The 24869-nt window shown below is 45.0% G+C and overlaps 1 protein-coding gene across 14 annotated transcripts in view; it reads right to left on the bottom strand.

Annotated features, from left to right (window-relative positions):
- CCDC88A (coiled-coil and HOOK domain protein 88A) overlaps positions 1-24869 on the bottom strand; it is a 178333-nt gene that overhangs the window by 36083 nt on the left and 117381 nt on the right. For all 14 annotated transcript variants that reach the window (XR_014471551.1, XM_083175194.1, XM_083175192.1 and 11 more), the window contains exons 15-21: positions 22990-24060; positions 19071-19198; positions 17241-17382; positions 9150-9326; positions 8707-8868; positions 7553-7830; positions 4609-4752 (exon numbers count right to left, since the gene is read on the bottom strand). Coding sequence is in view for 13 of the 14 variants with exons in the window: in XM_083175194.1 (XP_083031320.1) it covers positions 4609-4752; positions 7553-7830; positions 8707-8868; positions 9150-9326; positions 17241-17382; positions 19071-19198; positions 22990-24060 (2102 nt within the window). In the remaining variant the exon portion in view is untranslated. The remainder of the gene's footprint in view (positions 1-4608; positions 4753-7552; positions 7831-8706; positions 8869-9149; positions 9327-17240; positions 17383-19070; positions 19199-22989; positions 24061-24869) is intronic.

Here is a 24869-nt window from a genome sequence, read left to right as displayed (position 1 = left end):
TGCGGTACTTTTGCATATGATTTATAGCCATTGCCTGTGACAGGATATATCAAATCCGTACAGCAGCCATGGCAATCTCTGGATCCGATTTGATGCGCAAGATACCACAGATCCGGAAGTAAAACACATAACGATATGGCACTTTTCACACAATGTATCGGCCCGATGGGTCTAAAAAGTGTAAATAGTGTTAAAAAGGGCCATATTATAGAAGTGTATGACTAGAGGGGTATGGTATAACTATCTGCCAGTCGGGATTAGTTTCTCCGACATTTGAATCCCAACAGATAGGAGCCGACAGGGGGGTGCAACGACCTATTCAATTCTCCCTCTATGGGGTTCACGGACCCCCATGATGGGAAATAGTCCATGGAAATCGGGATTCCGACTGTCGGGTTCCTGACCGCCGGGACTCTGATGTTGGAGAAACCACCGTCGGAATCCTGACTGTCTGTAAATCATCCGGCTTTGTCTTGGATGGAGATAAAGTGGACGGACATATAGTACCAACCAGAAAGACTGCCACGATACACGCTGTTTGAAAAATGGCAGTTATGAGCTCATTGGCTAGTACTTGATCTCCATCCAATGCATAGTACATAGACACCATTAGCAAGCTTTAGCATACAGCTCGTGTGTATCCGGTCCGTAGTCACATGGATCTTTGCTGGACCCGTCTTTACGTATAATGTGTGCGATGGGGCAAGAACCGGGCACCGACAGTGGGATCGCTCCGGTCTGATGGGAGTGTAACTTAACTTTCCTTTTCCATACATATCAACAACAACAAAAAGCCTGAGTGATCCCACTAAATGCCGCAGCTGCCACCTATAAGACATTTCTATGTTTAAGACCGATCTTTTATTTGGGAGAGAATCTGAATCGCAAGCAAACGTTCCAGCTTCTCCGAGTGGTTCCAGTTGTCCAGAAGCTTAAATGAAAGGGTCATTGGGTTAGGGATTTTTATTTGAGGAGTTCTCCTTGTGTTCTAGCTTTGGCAGGAAATCTAGTAGTGTGGGAAGTGGCGGTTACACTGAAATGTGGCTCCACACACAATTATATATCTTGGAATTACATGTCTATTAGGGACGAATACCAGCCACATATCTTGTAGATCACATAGGATTCCTCTACTGGTGATGAAGCCTTAAAGAAAACATTATTTGATGTTTAATGAACGGTAAAGTGTGAGTTTTTAGAAGTTAGAGATGTTGCCCCTAGCAACCAGTCAGATTGTAGCAATTATTCCTATAGAACAGGGGTGGCCTAACCGGTCCTGAAGATCTACAGTACCAGCAGTTCATGTGTGTCAGGCCATCTGTGGATCTATAGTAGGAATGAATAGAGCAGGTTTAAAATGTGACATTTAGACCCCTTTCACACTGCATAAATAACCCGGGTCCAACCCAGGCTGTTGCTGGGTTGTCCCAGGTCACTGTGCTGTGTGAAATCGCCAACAGGAAAAACTCAGATCCAGTAATGCAGCATTCCAACTCGGGTTAAAAGAAGGATTAATCCCAGGTCGGACCCAAGTTGCTCGGTATTGTAAACTGGTAACCCGAGTCGAGCAACCCAGGTCCCGTTCACACTATAGGGAGGAGTCAGCATCAGCTCCAAGTGCTGCCTTCTCCCTCCCCCCTGATGATGTGCCGCTACTCCGCCCCACCCCACCCCTTTCTTATGTCAGCGAACTGGCTTATTGCCGGGTCGCTACGGGGAGGTCACCTCGTAAATGCCGGATCGCTCACAAGACAGACCCGTGTCCAACTTCCAGATGCGACTTGGCATTTGCGATGTGAAAGGGGTATTTGTAATGACTACACCTGTGCAGCAGCTAGGCAATTTGGAAAACGTGGACCGTGGTAGATCTCGCAGAGCGGTTTGGCCACCCCTGGTCTAGAAGGTGCTATATAATGGACAAGTAGAATCTGATTGGTTGCTATGGGCGGTGTGGATCATATTGTCGACCAGACTTAGGTCAACAGTCATTAGGTCCACCCCATTGGGTTGACAGGCAGCAAGGTCGACAGGGTTCTAGGTCGACATGGGTGAAGGTCATCAGGTGTCTCCGTCGACATGGGACAAGGTCGACGAATGCGTTCGATAGACATGGGTTTTTTCACAGTTTTTTTACCCGAATGTCGACAGTCGACATGGACACAGTTGGAAGTCAACCGCAGCCCCTCGCATTGCTCGCTCCGCCCGCTATGCTTCGGGCACGGTGCCTCGCTGCGCACGGCACACTATTTTATTCTCCCTCCACGCCCTAGTGGATGGTAGGGCAGGAAATACCGCCTGTCGGCAAAAAAAAAAAAAGTAGTGAAAAACCCCATGTCGACCTTTTGACTGTCGATCTAGCCATTGCGCCCTAATGCTTGTGTCGACCATCCAACCCTAGCCATGTCAACTCATTTTATGTGTTGACCTAAGCCATGTCGACCTACAGTTGGTCGACACATTGCAAGTAGACCTTGTGTGTCAACCTAACAATCGCATACACCTAAATCCACCTTTGCTTTTGGGGCAAGATACTAACCTGACACCACCACCAAAAATCTATGGAGAACTGATGAAGGTCACAGCACAGAAGAAAATTGCTGGCATCTCATTGTACAGTCAGTATATGGGAAGGCGATAGGTCCCTGCTTTGCTAAATGTCATTAATATTGGATTACTGCGTAACGATCATTCTCAACGAATAGTGGATTTCATTTATTATGAATCATTTCCCATCAAACACAGACGTAACGATCATCAGGAGCGAAGATCTTCCTGGAGAACCTCCTATTCCAGTCTGTAACGAGCACACTGTCAGGCTATAGGAAGATCTTTGCGACCTGACAACTGTGCCTCCCCCAGCGCTTTCCTAAATTGAAGCTGCAGGTCTTTCACTCTTTATTCACTCGTTATTACCCAGGAGAATTATTCAATATTAATGTGCAATCTCCCATGGAATGGAGTTGTACAAGCAGTTGTCACTTGGTCATTACCGCAGCCGGCGTTGCCCTGGCAACAAGTGGAATCTCGTCCCTTGTGAGGGGTCAGCTGGATACGGGACTAGACGGACGCACAAGTCAGGACTGGTAAATGAAATCAAATAAATGTGCCAAGCGGGGGTCAGATCCATCATTAATCAAATCATGTGACTAATTACATATTTCTGTTTACAAATAAGGGAAGATGTTCAAAGATATCAGAGAATGCACATCCTTGGAAATATTAAGAAGGTCGACTTCCGCTAGCTTTGGACAGTGGTGTAAAGAGAAATACGGTCACCGGCTGGGTTACCTTGTAACCCCCAAAGTGCCTTCAGAGTGACAATGATCTGGACCCTACCATTCCCTGTATTTCAGGGCTAGCGGTGATGGGTGTTACCATAAACAGTGTTATGAGGCAGCTGGTACTGCGCACCGAGCAGTGTTGTTCCAAGTCAGGTGACCAGACCTGATGGTTTCCAACGATTCGTTTTGGTTTCACCGTGCTCCACTCCCTAGTGGGGTCATCGATGTATAGTGTTATGGTGTAGAATGGAGTATGCTGTAAATGATGCACAATCGATGGTCTGTGTGGCGGGACGCTGTGTGGATTTGGCTTGGTGCAGCGGGCAACCCCTCTCGCACAGCACAGCGTACCCGTCCGATTATGACCGTATAGCACAGATCTGTACTATATAGTCTTGCCTGCACAGTCTATTTTTCTATTTGATATAGATTGAACTTGAGCGCGCATCTGCATTGAATGCAGCTAAAAACCGTTCGATTTCAATTCGATTTTGACTATATAGTCAAAAACAAATCATACGTGACCCTGAATCGCACCGTGTGTACGATGTATTACAAAAATAATGGGGCAGATGTATTAAGCCTGGGGAAGAGATAAGGTGGTGATAAAGTAGAATGTGATAACGCAGCAGCCAATCAACGCCTGCCATTTTTCAAACACAGCTGATTGGCGGGTGCGTTATCACCTTCTACTTTATTTCCACTTGATCTCTTCCCCAGGCTTAATACATATGCCCCAATGTAGCAAATTGGGGAATATGTTTTGTATAATGAGTCGGGGAACCTAATCTCACCACATCTATCTCAGCGGACCAAAGACCACTACAAGCAGCCATTTCATACTGTGTTTACTATTATGTAGAGAACACCAATGAATGGCAACAATCGTATCTAAGGCGCGGACATCACGGTGAATAATTGTCCATCAACAAAAGCATCTTGTGCCAGAATAATTAACTCCTCACATGTATCTGCTCCAGTAAAGTCATCAGCGGTAATAAAGGGGGTTATTCAGGTTGGTTTGCAAAGCACATTTGGTTTGCTAATGGAAAAAACCATGTGCACTGCAGGTGGGGCAGATGTAACATGTGCAGAGAGAATTAGATTTGGGTGGAGTTTGTACTTCAAACTGAGATCTATATTGCAGTGTAAAAATAAAGAACCCAGTATTTACCCCGCACAGAAACAAAGTAACACCCAAATCTAACTCTCTCTGCACATTTTACATCTGCCCCACCTGCAGTGCACATGGTTTTGTCCATCTGCAAACCAAAGATGCTTTGCAAACCACCTGAATCACCTTCAAAATGTACAAGGCCATAATTACCTCTCGTGCTCCTCGGTGAGTCTCTGGTAGTCTGAAGATAACATCTCATGTTGTTTGTTTTCCTGAAACATTTTGCCCTGCTCCTCCTTCAGCGCCTTCTCCAGGTCTTCTAGCTGCACTTTTTGTTTTAGCAACTGGTTGTACCTAAAAAACAGAGTGTTTCGTTACGAATTAATGCCGCTCTGTGTAACATTATCGGACACAATCATGCAGTGGAGGAAAGTGCGCATCACAGAAGGGTTACTGCTCAGTGTTCATTTACTTGACTGCGGCTCCCTTTTTGGAGTTCTCACATAGAGGCCAAAGAGAGAGGAATAATGGGGCACTTGTCTACAAGCTCCCGCTCGCTCCCAACAAAGTAGTAATCAAAGGCAAGATGATTTATTTGGCCGAAACACAAGACACACTCCGGGAAATGAAAATACAGTGCTGCCTCTTGTTTTTGGCAAACACTCGTGACCGTTTTAAACCCTGCGCGAGTCTTAATGATAATTGTGCATGTTACAGTCACAGAGACTGTGTGACCTGGCGGTGACTGACTGTACAGTATAATAGAGAATTGACCCTTTACACATTCTCAGAACAATCTGCAATCTAGCTGTTCTCTGTCACTATAAATCCTTGACACATCTTCATACGCTCCGTATACTGTATACCACCCAGCTGCAGCAAATGCTAGGGCTACTGTTACAGGACATCACCACAAATCAGTCTTTTCCAATCCCAGAAAAGCATACTGTAGATCCAGAGGCGGATTTGGACCTCATGGGGCACCAGCAAGATACCAGTTTGGGAGCCTCCTTCAACAATCCATAGAACTATATTTTTGCTGCTGATAGAGTACCTTGGCATAAACACAGTCTACCGATAAATGCTCAGTTGCGTGACCATCGGCATTGCGGACAAATCTGATCTTTTGGAAGTAGGCTTCATACCTGCGTCCCATTTATAGTAACCTGGCTGCCCACATACAGTGAGTGGATGAGACCATTTTGTGTGCCCAAATATTTTGTATCCAATCAAAAGATAGGGCGGGTCTACGGTAGTCACGCAATGCTCCTCTAAGAATTAACTGCCCAGGATATCTTTTTATGGAGCCCTTGGGACCTGCTGGGCCCTAGGCAGGTGACTAGGTTGCCTGGTGGAAAATCCGTCTCTGCATAGATCATTAGTCTTTATTATTTTTTAATACCTGTACCTTGGTTTGTGTCAGGAAGACTCAAGGTACAGTGCTACTATTTCCTACTTTGTAAAGTTGCCTGGTGTTTTAATATCTAAGGAACAAAAACGATCAAAAAGCTATACTACACTTTATACAAATCCCAGTGCCTGCATTATTACTCACAGCGACTGTTCTTTATTTTGGGGGCAATATTTATCTAAACTTCCATGAATTGACTCGGCTGTACTTGTATCATTTATACTTCAAAACAGTCGCTGTGAGTGGCGCTGATATTTTTAAATTTTTAGCTGATATTTTGAGAATCTCTCAGAGCAACGCTGGCACTCAGGGGGTTAAACACATCCATTAATAAGAGCAATTTGAGGTCAGTGCAACATTTTGTAAACAGACTGGCCCCATTTGAACCCCTCATTATGAGAGCTTTGCTTTGATGGAGTTCTGCACGTGTTTCGCAAACAGTTATACTTTCTGTAATCTTGTGGCTGCTTAGCTCCTGGTATTATCCTTGGTTTTATTACCCCGTGAGTTCAACTGTAAATCTCTATATATTACTCTCGGAACGCTTCTGTTGAAAAGTATTTTTGGAAACATCCCATTAAATAGGGTTATATATTTATCGAGTAAATGTGAAGGAGGGGGGTCAGTGGAGAGGACAACAAACTTTTAGATTAACACGAGCTTGCGAGCAGGGCCCTCCTACCTTTTTGACTGTACACTGTTTTTCAATTGTAAAGTGCAATGGAATTTGTGGCACTATATAAGAAACTGTTAATAAAAAATGAATGACAATGTGCATGAGCCTAATGGTGTGTACACACGGCAGGATATGCTGTGAGATGCGAGTCCCATACGATCAGACTCGTATCGGGACTCGCATCGCACGGCATGCATGGAGGGGCACAATTTAGACCAGGCATGTCCAACGTTGGCCCTCCAGATGTTCTAAAACTACACATCCCAGCATGCTTTGCAATAGTTTTAGCATTCTCTAATAGCAAAATGGTGGCAAAGCATGCTGGGATGTGTAGTTTCAAAACATCTGGAGGGCCAACGTTGGACATGCCTGATTTAGACTATATAGTGCAGATCTGCACTATATAGTGTTGCATGCCCTCTCTATTTCACTGCCAATTTGCGCTCACACGGGAGCGCGCATCGGCAGCGCATCGGGCTCGCAAGCCCTAAAAAAGCATGCGATCTGCATGCGATATGGCTTCCGATGTTTACTATATCGGCAAAATCGGAAGCCATATCTTACCGTGTGTACACACCATTAGATGTGCTTATTGCAATATTTTGTGATTAAGAATTGTATGCTGAATGAGTACAGCTGGGCATTCACCCTTTGGCTAAACGTCCGGGGGGGGGGGGGGGGGGGAGACCTGGGCCTCTTGGCAGATTTGCGGACATCTCACAGCTGAGAACACTCAGTGATCCACCCGATATCTGAATCATCTTTTGCACCAGATATAGGACTGCTGCAGGCTTGTACTGACAGCGATGGCGACTACTTCCTCAAGCAGATGGATAAGCGCGATATGACCAGTCTGAATACTGGCGAACAACTGCATTTATTTCCCAGCATGCAATGTGTCCACACCGACTACAGACTTTCCTGCACCTATGAATCAGCGCGTAGTCACAAGAGCTGACACAAGCTATCCCTCTCCATCACTTCACGTCAAACACTTTATATCACCGCATATTTGCTCATGGACCCACATGGCCGGGTATGTATTATCGGAAAACATAAGCAGATACCTGTCTTCAAGATCCTTGTGCTCCACCTCCAGGTTCTTATGCGCAGACTTCAGGTTGCCGTGTTTAGAGATGAGCGTCTCATACTCTCCCGCTTGGCGTTCATGGACCTGCGCCAGTTTCTCGTGGTCTTTCACCAGTAACTCGTACATAGATTTCAGCTCCTCCCGCTCTTTCACCAGTGATTCGTTCTCCGTTTCCAAGCTGGACTGCTGAAGGAGGAGCTGGGAATTTTGGTTCATTAGTGAGGTGCTCTGCGAGTTCAGTGTGGAGTTTTCAACCTGCGATACCATCGGGAAACGAGAGATATACGGTTACCATCTTCAAAGCCGTACTTTGATGTGCCCCAACAGAGTAAATGTTACCGAAAATCCCATGGCAACCCCCCCATAGTATCATGACAGAACTTGATATATTCAGCACTGTATTTACATTAACAATACGGCAAGCTACTGTTCTCTGTTACCAGTTTTGATAACATATAGCCAAAGCCCATGAATAGAATGTAAGACAGGAAGTCTGCAAGGGGTAAAAGCGGTCATACCATTTTCGGAGGTGTTAAGAATACGCATCAAGCCTGGAATGCGATAGATTCCAGGGGTTTGGATGCGTGGGCAACGCCATTGTCCGATAGGCTTCTTATACCCATTTCACATCGCAACTAATTCCCGGGAACAAGCCAGTTTGACCCGGTAATTAGTGCGATGTGAAAGGGGTTACCGTGTCCGGAAAACGGGTAGCAACACGGCAATAAGAACCGGTAAGAAAGCAGAGTTGTTACCGGTTCGTTGCCAAGTTTCTTGGTGGTGTGAACAGGTTAAACGGGCTGAGTGACCCGTTTCCCATTCACACTATGGACAGAAGGGGGCACATGGGTCCCCTGCCTCTGTTAAAACGCTCCTGAGCGGGATATGTATCAAACAGGAAGAGATGTCTGCAGAAATCAGATTCTACCCATCATTTACAGTAATATCCTCTACTAGATAAATAACAGCTACACTCTGATTGGTCACTTTAGACAATTTCTCTACTTGTTCAGTTTAGATGGTTCAATACATCTCCCCCATTGACTTCTGGGAACAGAGATTAAGATGTCATCAACACTGTCTACTGTATGTACTGAAAACAGGAGGCAAACCATTCGGTCACCCGGTTACCTGCAGCTTGGCGTTCTGTGTCTGCAGCGTTGTGCTCTGCTCCTGTAGGGAGATGCTCTGTTTCTGCAGAGTGAGGATTTGTGCCTGTAAGTTGTCGTTCTGGTTTTCCAGTTGTTTCAGCTGAGTTTTTAGCGCTTGTTTTTCTGCCTGCAGAGTAGCGTTCTGAAAGACACAAAGCAGCATGGGAAGGGTTTACTGTGTACCCATCCCTGAGACCCAACAGCAGCAGCCATGTTGTAGCCGCAGCTGCCATTTATCAGAATGCAATGTATCACTTTTATAGGAGACATTAGCGAAGGACTCACTTTGCCAATCACGTGATGTAGGATTATTATTAATTTACTATTTTCCACCCTGAATTCTGTAATGTATGTGCAGCTGTATCCACAACATTAGAAACACCCAGCAGCATATCTACATGTGTACGTCAGTCTGTGACTTACATTTCTCTCTATTTCTATCAAGCGGTCCTTGATCTTCAGCAGCTCCCTGGTGGTCTCCTGACTCTCCCTCTCCCACTTACTGACCGGCACACTGTCATCACCTGGCCGCGGCGGAGAGCTCTGTACCAGTCGCTCCTCCTCCTGCCTCTGCTTAAGGGCTTCGTAATTTTTTTTCACCTGGAGAAATAAACACATAATAATAGGAAGACGATGGATAAATAATATGCAGTGGTGCACCTAATACATGTGTTATGCAGTGTGACAGGCTTATACTAGCAGTGGCGGTCCTTGCACCTAATGTATGTGTGTAATGCAATGCAGTGTAAGAGGCTTATACTAGCAGTGGCGGTCCTTGCACCTAATACATGTGTAATGCAGTGTGACAGGCTTATACTAGCAGTGGCGGTCCTTGCACCTAATACATGTGTAATGCAGTGTAACAGGCTTATACTAGCAGTGGCGGTCCTTGCACCTAATACATGTGTAATGCAGTGTAACAGGCTTATACTAGCAGTGGCGGTCCTTGCACCTAATATATGTGTAATGCAGTGTAACAGGCTTATACTAGCAGTGGCGGTCCTTGCACCTAATACATGTGTAATGCAGTGTAACAGGCTTATACTAGCAGTGGCGGTCCTTGCACCTAATACACGTGTAATGCAGTGCGACAGGCTTATACTAGCAGTGGCAGTCCTTGCACCTAATACATGTGTAATGCAGTGCGACAGGCTTATACTAGCAGTGGTGGTCCTTGCACCTAATACATGTGTAATGCAGTGCGACAGGCTTATACTAGCAGTGGCGGTCCTTGCACCTAATATATGTGTAATGCAGTGCGACAGGCTTATACTAGCAGTGGCGGTCCTTGCACCTAATACATGTGTAATGCAGTGCGACAGGCTTATACTAGCACTGGTGGTCCTTGCACCTAATACATGTGTAATGCAGTGCGACAGGCTTATACTAGCAGTGGCGGTCCTTGCACCTAATATATGTGTAATGCAGTGTAACAGGCTTATACTAGCAGTGGCGGTCCTTACACCTAATATATGCGTAATGCAGTGTGACAGGCTTATACTAGCTGTGGCGGTCCTTGCACCTAATATATGCGTAATGCAGTGTGACAGGCTTATACTAGCAGTGGCGGTTCTTGGACCTAATATATGCGTAATGCAGTGTGACAGGCTTATACTAGCAGTGGCGGTCCTTGCACCTAATATATGCGTAATGCAGTGTGACAGGCTTATACTAGCAGTGGCGGTCCTTGCACATAATATATGCGTAATGCAGTGTGACAGGCTTATACTAGCAGTGGCGGTCCTTGCACCTAATATATGCGTAATGCAGTGTGACAGGCTTATACTAGCAGTGGCGGTCCTTGCACCTAATATATGTGTAATGCAGTGCGACAGGCTTATACTAGCAGTGGCGGTCCTTGCACCTAATATATGTGTAATGCAGTGCGACAGGCTTATACTAGCAGTGGCGGTCCTTGCACCTAATACATGTGTAATGCAGTGCGACAGGCTTATACTAGCAGTGGTGGTCCTTGCACCTAATACATGTGTAATGCAGTGCGACAGGCTTATACTAGCAGTGGCGGTCCTTGCACCTAATATATGTGTAATGCAGTGCGACAGGCTTATACTAGCAGTGGCGGTCCTTACACCTAATATATGCGTAATGCAGTGTGACAGGCTTATACTAGCTGTGGCGGTCCTTGCACCTAATATATGCGTAATGCAGTGTGACAGGCTTATACTAGCAGTGGCGGTCCTTGGACCTAATATATGCGTAATGCAGTGTGACAGGCTTATACTAGCAGTGGCGGTCCTTGCACCTAATATATGTGTAATGCAGTGTAACAGGCTTATACTAGCAGTGGCGGTCCTTGCACATAATATATGCGTAATGCAGTGTGACAGGCTTATACTAGCAGTGGCGGTCCTTGCACCTAATATATGCGTAATGCAGTGTGACAGGCTTATACTAGCAGTGGCGGTCCTTGCACCTAATATATGTGTAATGCAGTGTAACAGGCTTATACTAGCAGTGGCGGTCCTTGCACATAATATATGTGTAATGCAGTGTGACAGGCTTATACTAGCAGTGGCGGTCCTTGCACCTAATATATGTGTAATGCAGTGTAAGAGGCTTATACTAGCAGTGGCGGTCCTTGCACCTGATATATGTGTAATGCAGTGTGACAGGCTTATACTAGCAGTGGCGGTCCTTGCACCTGATATATGTGTAATGCAGTGTGACAGGCTTATACTAGCAGTGGCGGTCCTTGCACCTAATATATGTGTAATGCAGTGTGACAGGCTCATACTAGCAGTGGTGGTCCTTGCACCTAATATATGTGTGATGCAGTGCAACAGGCTTATACTAGCAGTGGCGGTCCTTGCACCTAATATATGTGTAATGCAGTGTAACAGGCTTATACTAGCAGTGGCCGTCCTTGCACCTAATATAAGTGTAATGCAGTGTTACAGGCTTATACTAGCAGTGGTGGTCCTTGCACCTAATACACGTGTAATGCAGTGTAACAGGCTTATACTAGCAGTGGCGGTCCTTGCACCTAATACATGTGTAATGCAGTGCGACAGGCTTATACTAGCAGTGGCGGTCCTTGCACCTAATATATGTGTAATGCAGTGTGACAGGCTTATACTAGCAGTGGCGGTCCTTACACCTAATATATGCGTAATGCAGTGTGACAGGCTTATACTAGCTGTGGCGGTCCTTGCACCTAATATATGCGTAATGCAGTGTGACAGGCTTATACTAGCAGTGGCGGTTCTTGGACCTAATATATGCGTAATGCAGTGTGACAGGCTTATACTAGCAGTGGCGGTCCTTGCACCTAATATATGTGTAATGCAGTGCGACAGGCTTATACTAGCAGTGGCGGTCCTTGCACCTAATATATGTGTAATGCAGTGCGACAGGCTTATACTAGCAGTGGCGGTCCTTGCACCTAATACATGTGTAATGCAGTGCGATAGGCTTATACTAGCAGTGGTGGTCCTTGCACCTAATACATGTGTAATGCAGTGCGACAGGCTTATACTAGCAGTGGCGGTCCTTGCACCTAATATATGTGTAATGCAGTGCGACAGGCTTATACTAGCAGTGGCGGTCCTTACACCTAATATATGCGTAATGCAGTGTGACAGGCTTATACTAGCTGTGGCGGTCCTTGCACCTAATATATGCGTAATGCAGTGTGACAGGCTTATACTAGCAGTGGCGGTCCTTGGACCTAATATATGCGTAATGCAGTGTGACAGGCTTATACTAGCAGTGGCGGTCCTTGCACCTAATATATGTGTAATGCAGTGTAACAGGCTTATACTAGCAGTGGCGGTCCTTGCACATAATATATGCGTAATGCAGTGTGACAGGCTTATACTAGCAGTGGCGGTCCTTGCACCTAATATATGCGTAATGCAGTGTGACAGGCTTATACTAGCAGTGGCGGTCCTTGCACCTAATATATGTGTAATGCGGTAACAGGCTTATACTAGCAGTGGCGGTCCTTGCACATAATATATGTGTAATGCAGTGTGACAGGCTTATACTAGCAGTGGCGGTCCTTGCACCTAATATATGTGTAATGCAGTGTAAGAGGCTTATACTAGCAGTGGCGGTCCTTGCACCTGATATATGTGTAATGCAGTGTGACAGGCTTATACTAGCAGTGGCGGTCCTTGCACCTGATATATGTGTAATGCAGTGTGACAGGCTTATACTAGCAGTGGCGGTCCTTGCACCTAATATATGTGTAATGCAGTGTGACAGGCTCATACTAGCAGTGGTGGTCCTTGCACCTAATATATGTGTGATGCAGTGCAACAGGCTTATACTAGCAGTGGCGGTCCTTGCACCTAATATATGTGTAATGCAGTGTAACAGGCTTATACTAGCAGTGGCCGTCCTTGCACCTAATATAAGTGTAATGCAGTGTTACAGGCTTATACTAGCAGTGGTGGTCCTTGCACCTAATACACGTGTAATGCAGTGTAACAGGCTTATACTAGCAGTGGCGGTCCTTGCACCTAATACATGTGTAATGCAGTGCGACAGGCTTATACTAGCAGTGGCGGTCCTTGCACCTAATATATGTGTAATGCAGTGTGACAGGCTTATACTAGCAGTGGCGGTCCTTACACCTAATATATGCGTAATGCAGTGTGACAGGCTTATACTAGCTGTGGCGGTCCTTGCACCTAATATATGCGTAATGCAGTGTGACAGGCTTATACTAGCAGTGGCGGTTCTTGGACCTAATATATGCGTAATGCAGTGTGACAGGCTTATACTAGCAGTGGCGGTCCTTGCACCTAATATATGTGTAATGCAGTGTAACAGGCTTATACTAGCAGTGGCGGTCCTTGCACATAATATATGCGTAATGCAGTGTGACAGGCTTATACTAGCAGTGGCGGTCCTTGCACCTAATATATGCGTAATGCAGTGTGACAGGCTTATACTAGCAGTGGTGGTCCTTGCACCTAATATATGTGTAATGCAGTGTAACAGGCTTATACTAGCAGTGGCGGTCCTTGCACATAATATATGTGTAATGCAGTGTGACAGGCTTATACTAGCAGTGGCGGTCCTTGCACCTAATATATGTGTAATGCAGTGTAAGAGGCTTATACTAGCAGTGGCGGTCCTTGCACCTGATATATGTGTAATGCAGTGTGACAGGCTTATACTAGCAGTGGCGGTCCTTGCACCTGATATATGTGTAATGCAGTGTGACAGGCTTATACTAGCAGTGGCGGTCCTTGCACCTAATATATGTGTAATGCAGTGTAACAGGCTTATACCAGCAGTGGCGGTCCTTGCACCTAATATATGTGTAATGCAGTGTAACAGGCTTATACCAGCAGTGGCGCTCCTTGCACCTAATACATGTGTAATGCAGTGTGACAGGCTCATACTAGCAGTGGTGGTCCTTGCACCTAATATATGTGTGATGCAGTGCAACAGGCTTATACTAGCAGTGGCGGTCCTTGCACCTAATATATGTGTAATGCAGTGTAACAGGCTTATACTAGCAGTGGCCGTCCTTGCACCTAATATAAGTGTAATGCAGTGTTACAGGCTTATACTAGCAGTGGCCATCCTTACACCTAATATATGTGTGATGCAGTGTAACACGCTTATACTAGCAGTGGCGGTCCTTGCACCTAATATATGTGTAATGCAGTGCGACAGGCTTATACTAGCAGTGGCGGTCCTTGCACCTAATATATGTGTAATGCAGTGTGACAGGCTTATACTAGCAGTGGCGGTCCTTGCACCTAATATATGTGTAATGCAGTGTGACAGGCTTATACTAGCAGTGGTGGTCCTTGCACCTAATATATGTGTAATGCAGTGTGACAGGCTTATACTAGCAGTGGCGGTCCTTGCACCTAATAAATGTTTAATGCAGTGTTACAGGCTTATTCTAGCAATGGCGGTCCTTGCACCTAATACACGTGTAATGCAGTGTTACAGGCTTATACTAGCAGTGGCGGTCCTTGCACCTAATATATGTGTAATGCAGTGTGACAGGCTTATACTAGCAGTGATGGTCCTTGCACCTAATACATGTGTAATGCAGTGTGACAGGCTTATACTAGCAGTGGCCATCCTTGCACCTAATATATGTGTAATGCAGTGTTACAGGTTTATACTAGCAGTGGCGGTCCTTGCACCTAATATATGTGTGATGCAGTGTGACAGGCTTATACTAGCAGTGGTGGTCCTTGCACCTAATATATGTGTAATGCAGTGTGACAGGCTTATACTAGCAGTGGTGGTCCTTGCACCTAATATATGTGTGATGCAGTGCAACAGGCTTATACTAGCAGTGGCGGTCCTTGCACCTAATATATGTGTGTGATGCAGTGCGACAGGCTTATACTAGCAGTGGCGGTCCTTGCACCTAATATATGTGTGATGCAGTGCAACAGGCTTATACTAGCAGTGGCGGTCCTTGCACCTAATATATGTGTAATGCAGTGCGACAGGCTTATACTAGCAGTGGTGGTCCTTGCACCTAATATATGTGTAATGCAGTGCGACAGGCTTATACTAGCAGTGGCGGTCCTTGCACCTAATATATGTGTAATGCAGTGGGACAGGCTTATACTAGCAGTGGCGGTCCTTGCACCTAATATATGTGTAATGCAGTGTGACAGGCTTATACTAGCAGTGGTGGTCCTTGCACCTAATATATGTATAATGCAGTGGAACAGGCTTATACTAGCAGTGGTGGTCCTTGCACCTAATATATGTGTGATGCAGTGGAACAGGCTTATACTAGCAGTGGCGGTCCTTGCACCTAATATATGTGTGATGCAGTGTTACAGGCTTATACTAGCAGTGGCGGTCCTTGCACCTAATATATGTGTAATGCAGTGTAACAGGCTTATACTAGCAGTGGCGGTCCTTACACCTAATATATGTGTAATGCAGTGTAACAGGCTTATACTAGCAGTGGCGGTCCTTGCACCTAATATATGTGTAATGCAGTGTGACAGGCTTATACTAGCAGTGGCGGTCCTTGCACCTAATATATGTGTGATGCAGTGTAACAGGCTTATACTAGCAGTGGCGGTCCTTGCACCTAATATATGCGTAATGCAGTGTAACAGGCTTATACTAGCAGTGGCGGTCCTTGCACCTAATATATGTGTAATGCAGTGCGACAGGCTTATACTAGCAGTGGTGGTCCTTGCACCTAATATATGTGTAATGCAGTGCGACAGGCTTATACTAGCAGTGGTGGTCCTTGCACCTAATATATGTGTGATGCAGTGTAACAGGCTTATACTAGCAGTGGCGGTCCTTGCACCTAATAAATGTTTAATGCAGTGTTACAGGCTTATTCTAGCAATGGCGGTCCTTGCACCTAATACACGTGTAATGCAGTGTTACAGGCTTATACTAGCAGTGGCGGTCCTTGCACCTAATATATGTGTAATGCAGTGTGACAGGCTTATACTAGCAGTGATGGTCCTTGCACCTAATACATGTGTAATGCAGTGTGACAGGCTTATACTAGCAGTGGCCATCCTTGCACCTAATATATGTGTAATGCAGTGTTACAGGTTTATACTAGCAGTGGCGGTCCTTGCACCTAATATATGTGTGATGCAGTGTGACAGGCTTATACTAGCAGTGGTGGTCCTTGCACCTAATATATGTGTAATGCAGTGTGACAGGCTTATACTAGCAGTGGTGGTCCTTGCACCTAATATATGTGTGATGCAGTGCAACAGGCTTATACTAGCAGTGGCGGTCCTTGCACCTAATATATGTGTGTGATGCAGTGCGACAGGCTTATACTAGCAGTGGCGGTCCTTGCACCTAATATATGTGTGATGCAGTGCAACAGGCTTATACTAGCAGTGGCGGTCCTTGCACCTAATATATGTGTAATGCAGTGCGACAGGCTTATACTAGCAGTGGTGGTCCTTGCACCTAATATATGTGTAATGCAGTGCGACAGGCTTATACTAGCAGTGGTGGTCCTTGCACCTAATATATGTGTAATGCAGTGCGACAGGCTTATACTAGCAGTGGCGGACCTTACACCTAATATATGTGTAATGCAGTGCGACAGGCTTATACTAGCAGTGGCGGTCCTTACACCTAATATATGTGTAATGCAGTGCGACAGGCTTATACTAGCAGTGGTGGTCCTTGCACTTAATATATGTGTAATGCAGTGTGACAGGCTTATACTAGCAGTGGTGGTCCTTACACCTAATATATGTGTAATGCAGTGTAACAGGCTTATACTAGCAGTGGCCGTCCTTGCACCTGATATATGTGTAATGCAGTGTAACAGGCTTATACTAGCAGTGGTGGTCCTTGCACCTAATATATGTGTAATGCAGTGCGACAGGCTTATACTAGCAGTGGCGGTCCTTGCACCTAATATATGCGTAATGCAGTGTAACAGGCTTATACTAGCAGTGGCGGTCATACAAACAAGGGGTGTGTCCTGCTGCATACAACATTCCATACGACACAAGTTCTGCGCCCGTGCTGTGGAGGATTCTGTACCGTGTAACAATAACTCACAGTTTTCAGTTCCTGACGAAGCTGTTGATTGAAATTCGTCGATTCTTCCAGTCGCGCCTCGAGAGAAGCGATTTTTTCTTCTTTAATTTCCAGAGACTTCTTTAGTGTAGATTCTAATTTCGACTCCAAAAGCTTGTACCTGCTGCTTTGTTACAGGGGAGAACAGGTGCTCTCATTAACGGCTCCAAACCATTACAAAGTATCTCACAGTACATGAGTCAGAGAGAGGAAATGACACACGGCAAAGCCAGGCGGTGCGAAAAGACGACCGATTACAGTGCCGCGATCAGTGAGATCTGAGCGGCTTCATTGTGCACAAACCATTTATCCTCATTCCTCTCAGAATAAGATGTAATAAGTGCAATGTAACATCACAAACCATTCCTTCCTGTTATCCTGCGGCGTCTCCCATTGACATGTATTGCAGATATGACGCTGTCACGCAGTGGGTGCAGTACAAAATGCATGTTTTAGGGAATGGGTCACAGTGTCGACATATATTTGGTCAACCAATAATGGTCGACAGGGCTTGAGTTGAAACATGAAATAGGTCGACATAGCTAAAGTTGACAATCAAAAGGCAGACATGAGATTTTTAAATTATTTGTCCCGAATTTCACCGTAAATCAGTGTACTGCACCCCCTCGCATGGCCTGCTATGCTTCAGGCCCTGTTATAGTCTCCCTCCACGCCATAGTGAATGGTAGAGTAGGATATACCACCTGTCGGCTAAAATAAAAGTAGAAAACTCATGTCGTTCTTGACTGTCCACCTTCCCAGTCTTGACCTTTAGGGGCAGACTAGATGGGCCATGTAGTTCTTATATGCCATCAAATTCTATGTTTCTATGACCTAATGCTTGTGTCAAACTTCCGTGCCGACTTAATGTGTGTCGACGTCATAGTGTGGACCTAGCGGCGATATTCCCTGTTTTATTATTATTCTTACATTTCTATAAGAAACCCTCGCAGCTCTTCTCGTTGGCTGTCAAGGATAAAGGACGAGATGAGTCATATGTTGGACAGAGATAAAGCAGAGAGAGATAAAGTACCAGCCAGTCAGCTCCTAAATGCCGTTTTACAGGCTGTTGGAAAAATGTCAGGAATTGATTCGTTGGTACTTTGTATCTCTCCAAGCGTTGATGAATCCCCCTTTATCATCCTGGTTGCTACATCTCCCCCCCAAGGGCTTCTCATAACCAGCAGACTGCTATGCTTCTGTGAAAGTGCTCCCGGGCATTCCTGGAATCGTGCGAGAGCTGCGGCGGACACATTCTGCAGTGTTTAGTAAGCGTGAAATCACTAAGAGATTCTGCAAACAGATGTTCCCAACACGATGGCTCCAATAGGAGATTCAGTGCAGAACCATTTCCCGTTCCGTTGTGATGGGAGAAACTGGAATGAAACATCCAACCACCCCCCCAAAGACCAGGTCCAAGTCCACTACTTTACTGGATGGTCGTAAGACTAAACGTCACGCGTGACTGATACCCTGCATCTGTGTACTGAAGGCGGTATCGCCGGTCAAGGTGACTGCGCCACCATTTGGACAGTGCATTTATTTAGGGTTTCCTGGCTTCCAATTCATTTATTAGACACGTTTGTACAGGTCACATGCCAGATGACGGCTTCGTCAGAGCTAAGCCTATTACTCGCACCCTGATTCGTACGGCACAAAGGACAATCGTGTCATTATTCTGCATTGCCCGGTTCTAGAGCTTCCATTCACAGCCTGCGGTAGATTGTACAGCAAGGTGGAGCCACCAAACAGTCGTCCGCTATAAAGATTCATTGTAAGTGTATGCCTGGATATTGTCTATGTTCTGCTCACCTATCATCGCTGGTCTGCTCATCGTGTAAGAGGCGTTCTTTATTTAGCCCAATCTTTTCCAGTTCATGGGTTAATTTTTCCAGTTCGTTGTTGGTTTGTTGCATCTGTAGCTTCTCGCTCACTAAGTCCTGCACGTCACAAATGAGAACGTTGTCATTTTACACACAAACTGCGCAATGAGAGTTCCACTAAGAAAACATTACACTCATATGTTCGGCAATGTGAATGGAACACGTGACGTCACATTGGGCAAAACACATTGCTCTTATACACTAAGGGCCTGATTCAGGTGAGCACCTGAGACACCGCCGAATCGGCCAATCAGAGGGAAGGACAATCAGAGGTTCCATTATCTATCTTTAACGATGATAAGAGATCAGCATCCTTACATTTAATACTCTTAAATATTGTGGAAATATTGATCTTTAATGGCATCGATATCATTTCTACGCTCAATGAGAAAAGGTTGCGTGCGCGCAGCCACAGAAATTGCAGTATCATTGCAGACGCCACAGACATTGCCGACGCCATTATGATTTCTGGATGCGTCCCGATAGTACCCACATCACAGGACAATATAGACACATGATCTACTTGCTGCTCCCACGATAACCCTGGCAATTGGGAAGGAGAAATCTGAATAATAATCAGTACACTGAATAAGAATTGTAACTAGGAAATCTCCTGTATTATTCCTACGGAAGGGAAAGTTCCCCAATTATAGTCTGCAGAGATTTCAGACCCAGATTTACAGCTGTTGCTGCCTCAGGCATTTTGCCATTCACAATATCACTGCAGAGCTAACATGGCCCAGCTTCCAAGTCAAACTATTGTATTAAAATAACATGCACCGAATCCAACCTCCCCCTGCGCCTGTCCAGGTGAATGGTTTCATCTACTTACCCTTCTCTAATAATGGCACCAGGCATGGGTTACATAGAAACATAGAATGTGACACAGACAAGAGCATTTGGCCCATCTAGTCTGCCCCTTTTTAACCATATTGTTACCTCAAACCCTATCCGATCCTTATTTCTGTGTAAGAATGTTCCTTATGTCTATCCCACGCATATTTGCTGCACAGTGATGTATGTGCGGAGCAATGTGTCAGGACCAGTGTTCTCTGGTGAGAACACTGGTGCTGACTGGTGATGTAATAGATTTATCCAGCATGCCGGGTGACAGTGATGCACAAGGCATTTTCTAAGTGATCTAGTGGGATCGCATAGAAATTGCCCTGAAATCGCCCCGTGTGTGGTCCCCATACGTTTTGTGATGTAGGCCATGCACCATTTTAGTTGCCCTTCTCTGTACAGTCTCTAATGTATTTATATCCTTCTGGAGATATGGCCTCCAGAACTGAACACAATACTCTAGGTGAGGTCGTACCAATGACCTATACAGTGGCATTATTACTTCTTTCTTTCTACTGCTGATACCTCTCCCTATGCAACCAAGCATCTGACTTGCCTTCTTCATTGCTTTGTTACATTGCCTATCTGCCTTTAAGCAATGCACCAAAGCAATGAAGGAACCAAGTCAGGTGCTTGGTTCCTTATCTCTCTCCAAGGCTTACTACATCTCCCCCAAAGTCCTCCATAAATGCTTTATTAAAGATAATGAATATAAACTATTTTTTATATGGACTTTAGTCTCATGAAAGCTCTACAACATAGTCCATGGTACTTCTGACCCATGGTACTTCTGACCCATGGTCGCCTCTAACTCTAGTATTATTGCTCCACCAAATCCAAAATATATGTTGTTACCTCCCAGCTTGCCTAGGAAAAAGCAAGGGTCTATGGCAGTGGTGGCCAAACTGATCCTCGAGATCTACCAACGGTCCACGTTTCCCACACCACCTAAGCTGGTGCACAGGTGCTGTCATTACTAACGGTCATATTTCAATCTTGCTGCATTCATTCCTACTATAGATCCACAAGTTGCCTGAGACACATGGACTGTTGGTAGATCTTGAGGACAGGTTTGGCCACCCCCGTTCTCTGACATACTTTTTAAATGGAGTATATTACCATTAATATCAGGATTCTATGCCACCTAATTTCATAAAGTTTGATCTCCTGAATAGTCCTACTTACTCCATTCAGAGATACAAGTCCGCTGCCAAGTGTAACATTAGCCTCCAGCCCCCCTTCTCCTGTGCAGTAGCATATATAGGGGTCCCCAGCTATGGACTCGCAATCAGGACAACCAGGAGCATCTCTGCCATAGTAAACTGCTAACAATTCCCATTTGTGGACTTGTCCAACCTCAGATCTCTCAGTATGTACAGTTACGGATTTCTGAGAACACAAATTATTTCTTCTCCATTGCGCCTGCAGTACACATTGTTTTCCAGCCTTGAATAACTCTTATCAGGAAATCTGCATAGAAAATAAGCGAGGACAGCTGCTCCTAAATAATCGCCAAGGCAGATAATAAATGGAGATTCTGGAACTGACAACAGTTGTCTCCCTTCCTTCCTTGAATAAAATGCTCTGGTTTTACAGGAAATGTGATCCTACCCGCATTCACCGCAAACCATCGCTTCCTCTCTAATCCAGGATTTCCCTCTAATGCACGTAGAAGAGAAAGCCGCACATGCAAGACCACAGAAATGGGTCTACAGTATTTTCTACGTGTCTGAAAATAGCATCCGTCAGGTGGCTTAGAAACGTGAACAGGACACCCGAGGCCCTTGGCCTGCGCAAATGCTAATATGTGCGGCATTACACCTTCTGCACCCATGTATGAAATACAAACATGCACTGATGTTATATATAGCGACAGACTTTGTCTACCTTCAAAACTAGGGCTTTATTACATTACATTATTTTGCATGTACGATATAAAGAAGGGCAAGTAAAATGGTACATGGCCTACATCACCATATTTAGGTCAATACCATGACCAACCACTAGTGGTCGAAGGCGCCTGGTTAGATGCCTAAACTTGGTTGATGGCGTCTAGATAGTGACTAGTAGTAAGGTCAACACAAGTTTTTCATATTTTTTTTTGCTGCAAGTCCACTTGGTTCATACTTTACTAGCCAAGTGGACATAGAGTTAGATTATAATAGTACCTGAAACATGGTGGGCAGACACTGTGCACATACACAGTGACCCTGGAGAACCTTGTGACATTCGGCACCAGAAAAACTTGTGTTGACCTTTCTACTGTCAACCACGTTCCCTTTGATCATTCACAGGCGTCAATCTCCCGTCACAGTCTAACTAGACGCGGTGGACCAAGTTTAGGTATCAATGTCCAACTAGACACCTTCGACCACTACTGGTAGATCATGGTATTGTCGACCTAAACATGATCAATCCTATATCCCAGAACTACAAAACTTACCCTGAAAGACTATAAAGATCTCAATATATATATATAGTTTGGTGAAGAGAAGACATGATAGAAACTTTTACATATATCAAGGGTTTTATCACAATAAGGAGGGAAACATTCTTCATAGGAGGAAGTATTAGAACACGAGGACGTGCCCAGGCACTGGGGGGAGGTTCAGGGGAACTCTGAGGAAAAATCACTACACAGAAGGGGTAGTGGACAAGTGGAACAGCCTATCATCAGAGGTGGGAGAGGCTAAGACAGCAGAGCAATTTATACATGCTTGGGATAGACCTACAGATATCCTAACATTGAAATTAGGAACAACTAGGGTTTGAGGTAACAGTATGGTTTAATCTCTTAATCGCCAGTCCGGGCCAGTGTTCTCAGCGGAGAACATTGGCCCTTACAGATCGCTCAGCACACAGCGATGGCACGTTGCTGTGTGTTGAACGATCTAGTATCGCTCAGAGCGCCCAGCAGTGTCCCTACAGGTGTATGCCCCATTACATTAGAGTTCCCAATGTAAATATAAGAGGCCCGGAGCTCAGAACCATGTACATTAGATTACCTCTCTTAAGGTGATTAGTGTCTTCTTATCAATCGTTGCCCTCTTCACAAGCTCCTTGTTCTCCTTTTCGAGTTCTTTTACCCTAGCACATGATTCTTTAAATGCACTTGTCTCCTTGGTAAGTAACTTATTTTCCCTCTCCAAGTTGGAGATCCTCACGTTGTTCTCCTCCAGGGTGAAGTCCTTAATCTCGGCCTGTTGGCGCAACCTCTTGTTCTCCTTCTCCAGCTGCTTCTTGTCCTTTTCCAGTTGGCACGTCTCCTGTTCCAGCAGCTTAGTCTCCTTCTCAAGCTGCTCCAGTCGCTTACTGGAGATCTTCAGCTCTTCCAAGTTCTTCTGCAAGGTCTGGTTTTCAGTCTCCAGGTCTTGCAGTTCATTTTCAAGCTGTTGGATTTTCTTATTGCTGTTTTCCAGAGCCTTCTGCAGCCTTTGGTTTTCAGTGTCCAGTCCTTGGTAGCTGACTTCTAGGCGCTCTGTTTTCTTGCAAGAAGCTCTCATGAGGTCCATGCCTTTTCTAAGTTGTTGCTTCTCATTTTCCAGTTCCTTGTTCTCCAGCTCCAGCTGGGCCATTTTGATATTTGAGCTTTTGAGTGACTCAATCATTCTCCGGAGGTCCAAGTTCTCATCTTCGAGTTGGGTGTTCTCCTTCTCCAATGACTCCATCTGGTACTTGAGGTTCTTCAGGCCGTCCAATGTCTTCTTCAATTTTCGGTTTTCTATTTCTAACCCTACATTTTCTTGCTCCAAGGACTCTGCCTTTTCACAGATTATATTCAGGTTGGTCACCTTTTTCTGTAGCTGTTCATTTTCTTTCTCCATTCGGTGCAGATCCTTTTCCAGTTCCTCCGCTCGCTCTCCTTTCTCTCTGAAGTGTTCCAGCTCTTTCTTTAGCTGTTTCTTCTCAAATTCCATCTTGTTCAATTTACTACTTGTCTCCTTTATGGACTCGTGGAGGATCTTATTCTCCTTCTCTATGTCTTTCACTCTGGCTTCAGCTCCGATCTGTGAGCGTTGTCTTAAGGAAGCGATAGTTTGGTTCAAGTGTTCATTTTCTTGCTCAAGGCCTTTGATCTGCATGACAGCATAAGACAAAACGTCAATATTATTAGAACTAGTTTCATTTTAGAATGGGGGAGGGGGGGCAAGGATTCAATTCCAGGTGAAGGATGTGAATTGGCATTTCCACGGCATTTAAACACCGGCAACAGAACCCCGTCTTCCACTTTTTGCCCAGCTGGCCAAATGCCTAATTCGCACAGAACTGCTCACTACCCTATGGGGTAGTGAACACTTTTGTGCAAACTCACACTGCTGAAAAAGTGCAGTACCTGCTATCCAGATTTTGCTCAATGAAGGATTCATTCTGGAAATTTAACCCCCCGCCAATAAAAAAATAATATTTTGCTAATAAAGGTCTATGAGCTATGGAAACTCTGTACTATTCTGTATAGATTACGGCAGCTCCTAACCTCTGGAATACCTTCCCCCTTAGACTTTCATCCACCCTTCCAACAGGCCAACGATACACCAATTTTCTGTGGCTAAGTAATATATTGCCGATTCTAGGCAGTTTATTCTGATGTTTCGGGTTTGCATTATGTGCATCATTCTGATTTTTAAGAAAACAAACCCCACCCAAATCTAACTCTCTGGACATTTTTTTTATGAAAATCAAAATCAGACCCAATGTTCAATGAAAATAGTGGCAGCACCATAAGCAAAGCAGCTTTTGCAACAAAAACCTCTCAACTGGAACCAAAATTCAAAGTGTACCCCAAAGTGTACTATCCCAAATGTGTATAGTCATGTTTGAAGTAAAGCTAAAATATTACTTTAAGTATTGATATAAACAGCATAAAACAAGATGTGTTACAGCAACA

This window comes from Crinia signifera, chromosome 3 (genome assembly GCF_055691185.1).
Source record: "Crinia signifera chromosome 3, ASM5569118v1, whole genome shotgun sequence".
Classification (NCBI taxonomy): domain Eukaryota; kingdom Metazoa; phylum Chordata; class Amphibia; order Anura; family Myobatrachidae; genus Crinia; species Crinia signifera.
The sequence above is the reverse complement of the archived record's forward strand: the minus strand, read 5'-3'. Positions and strand labels throughout refer to the sequence as shown.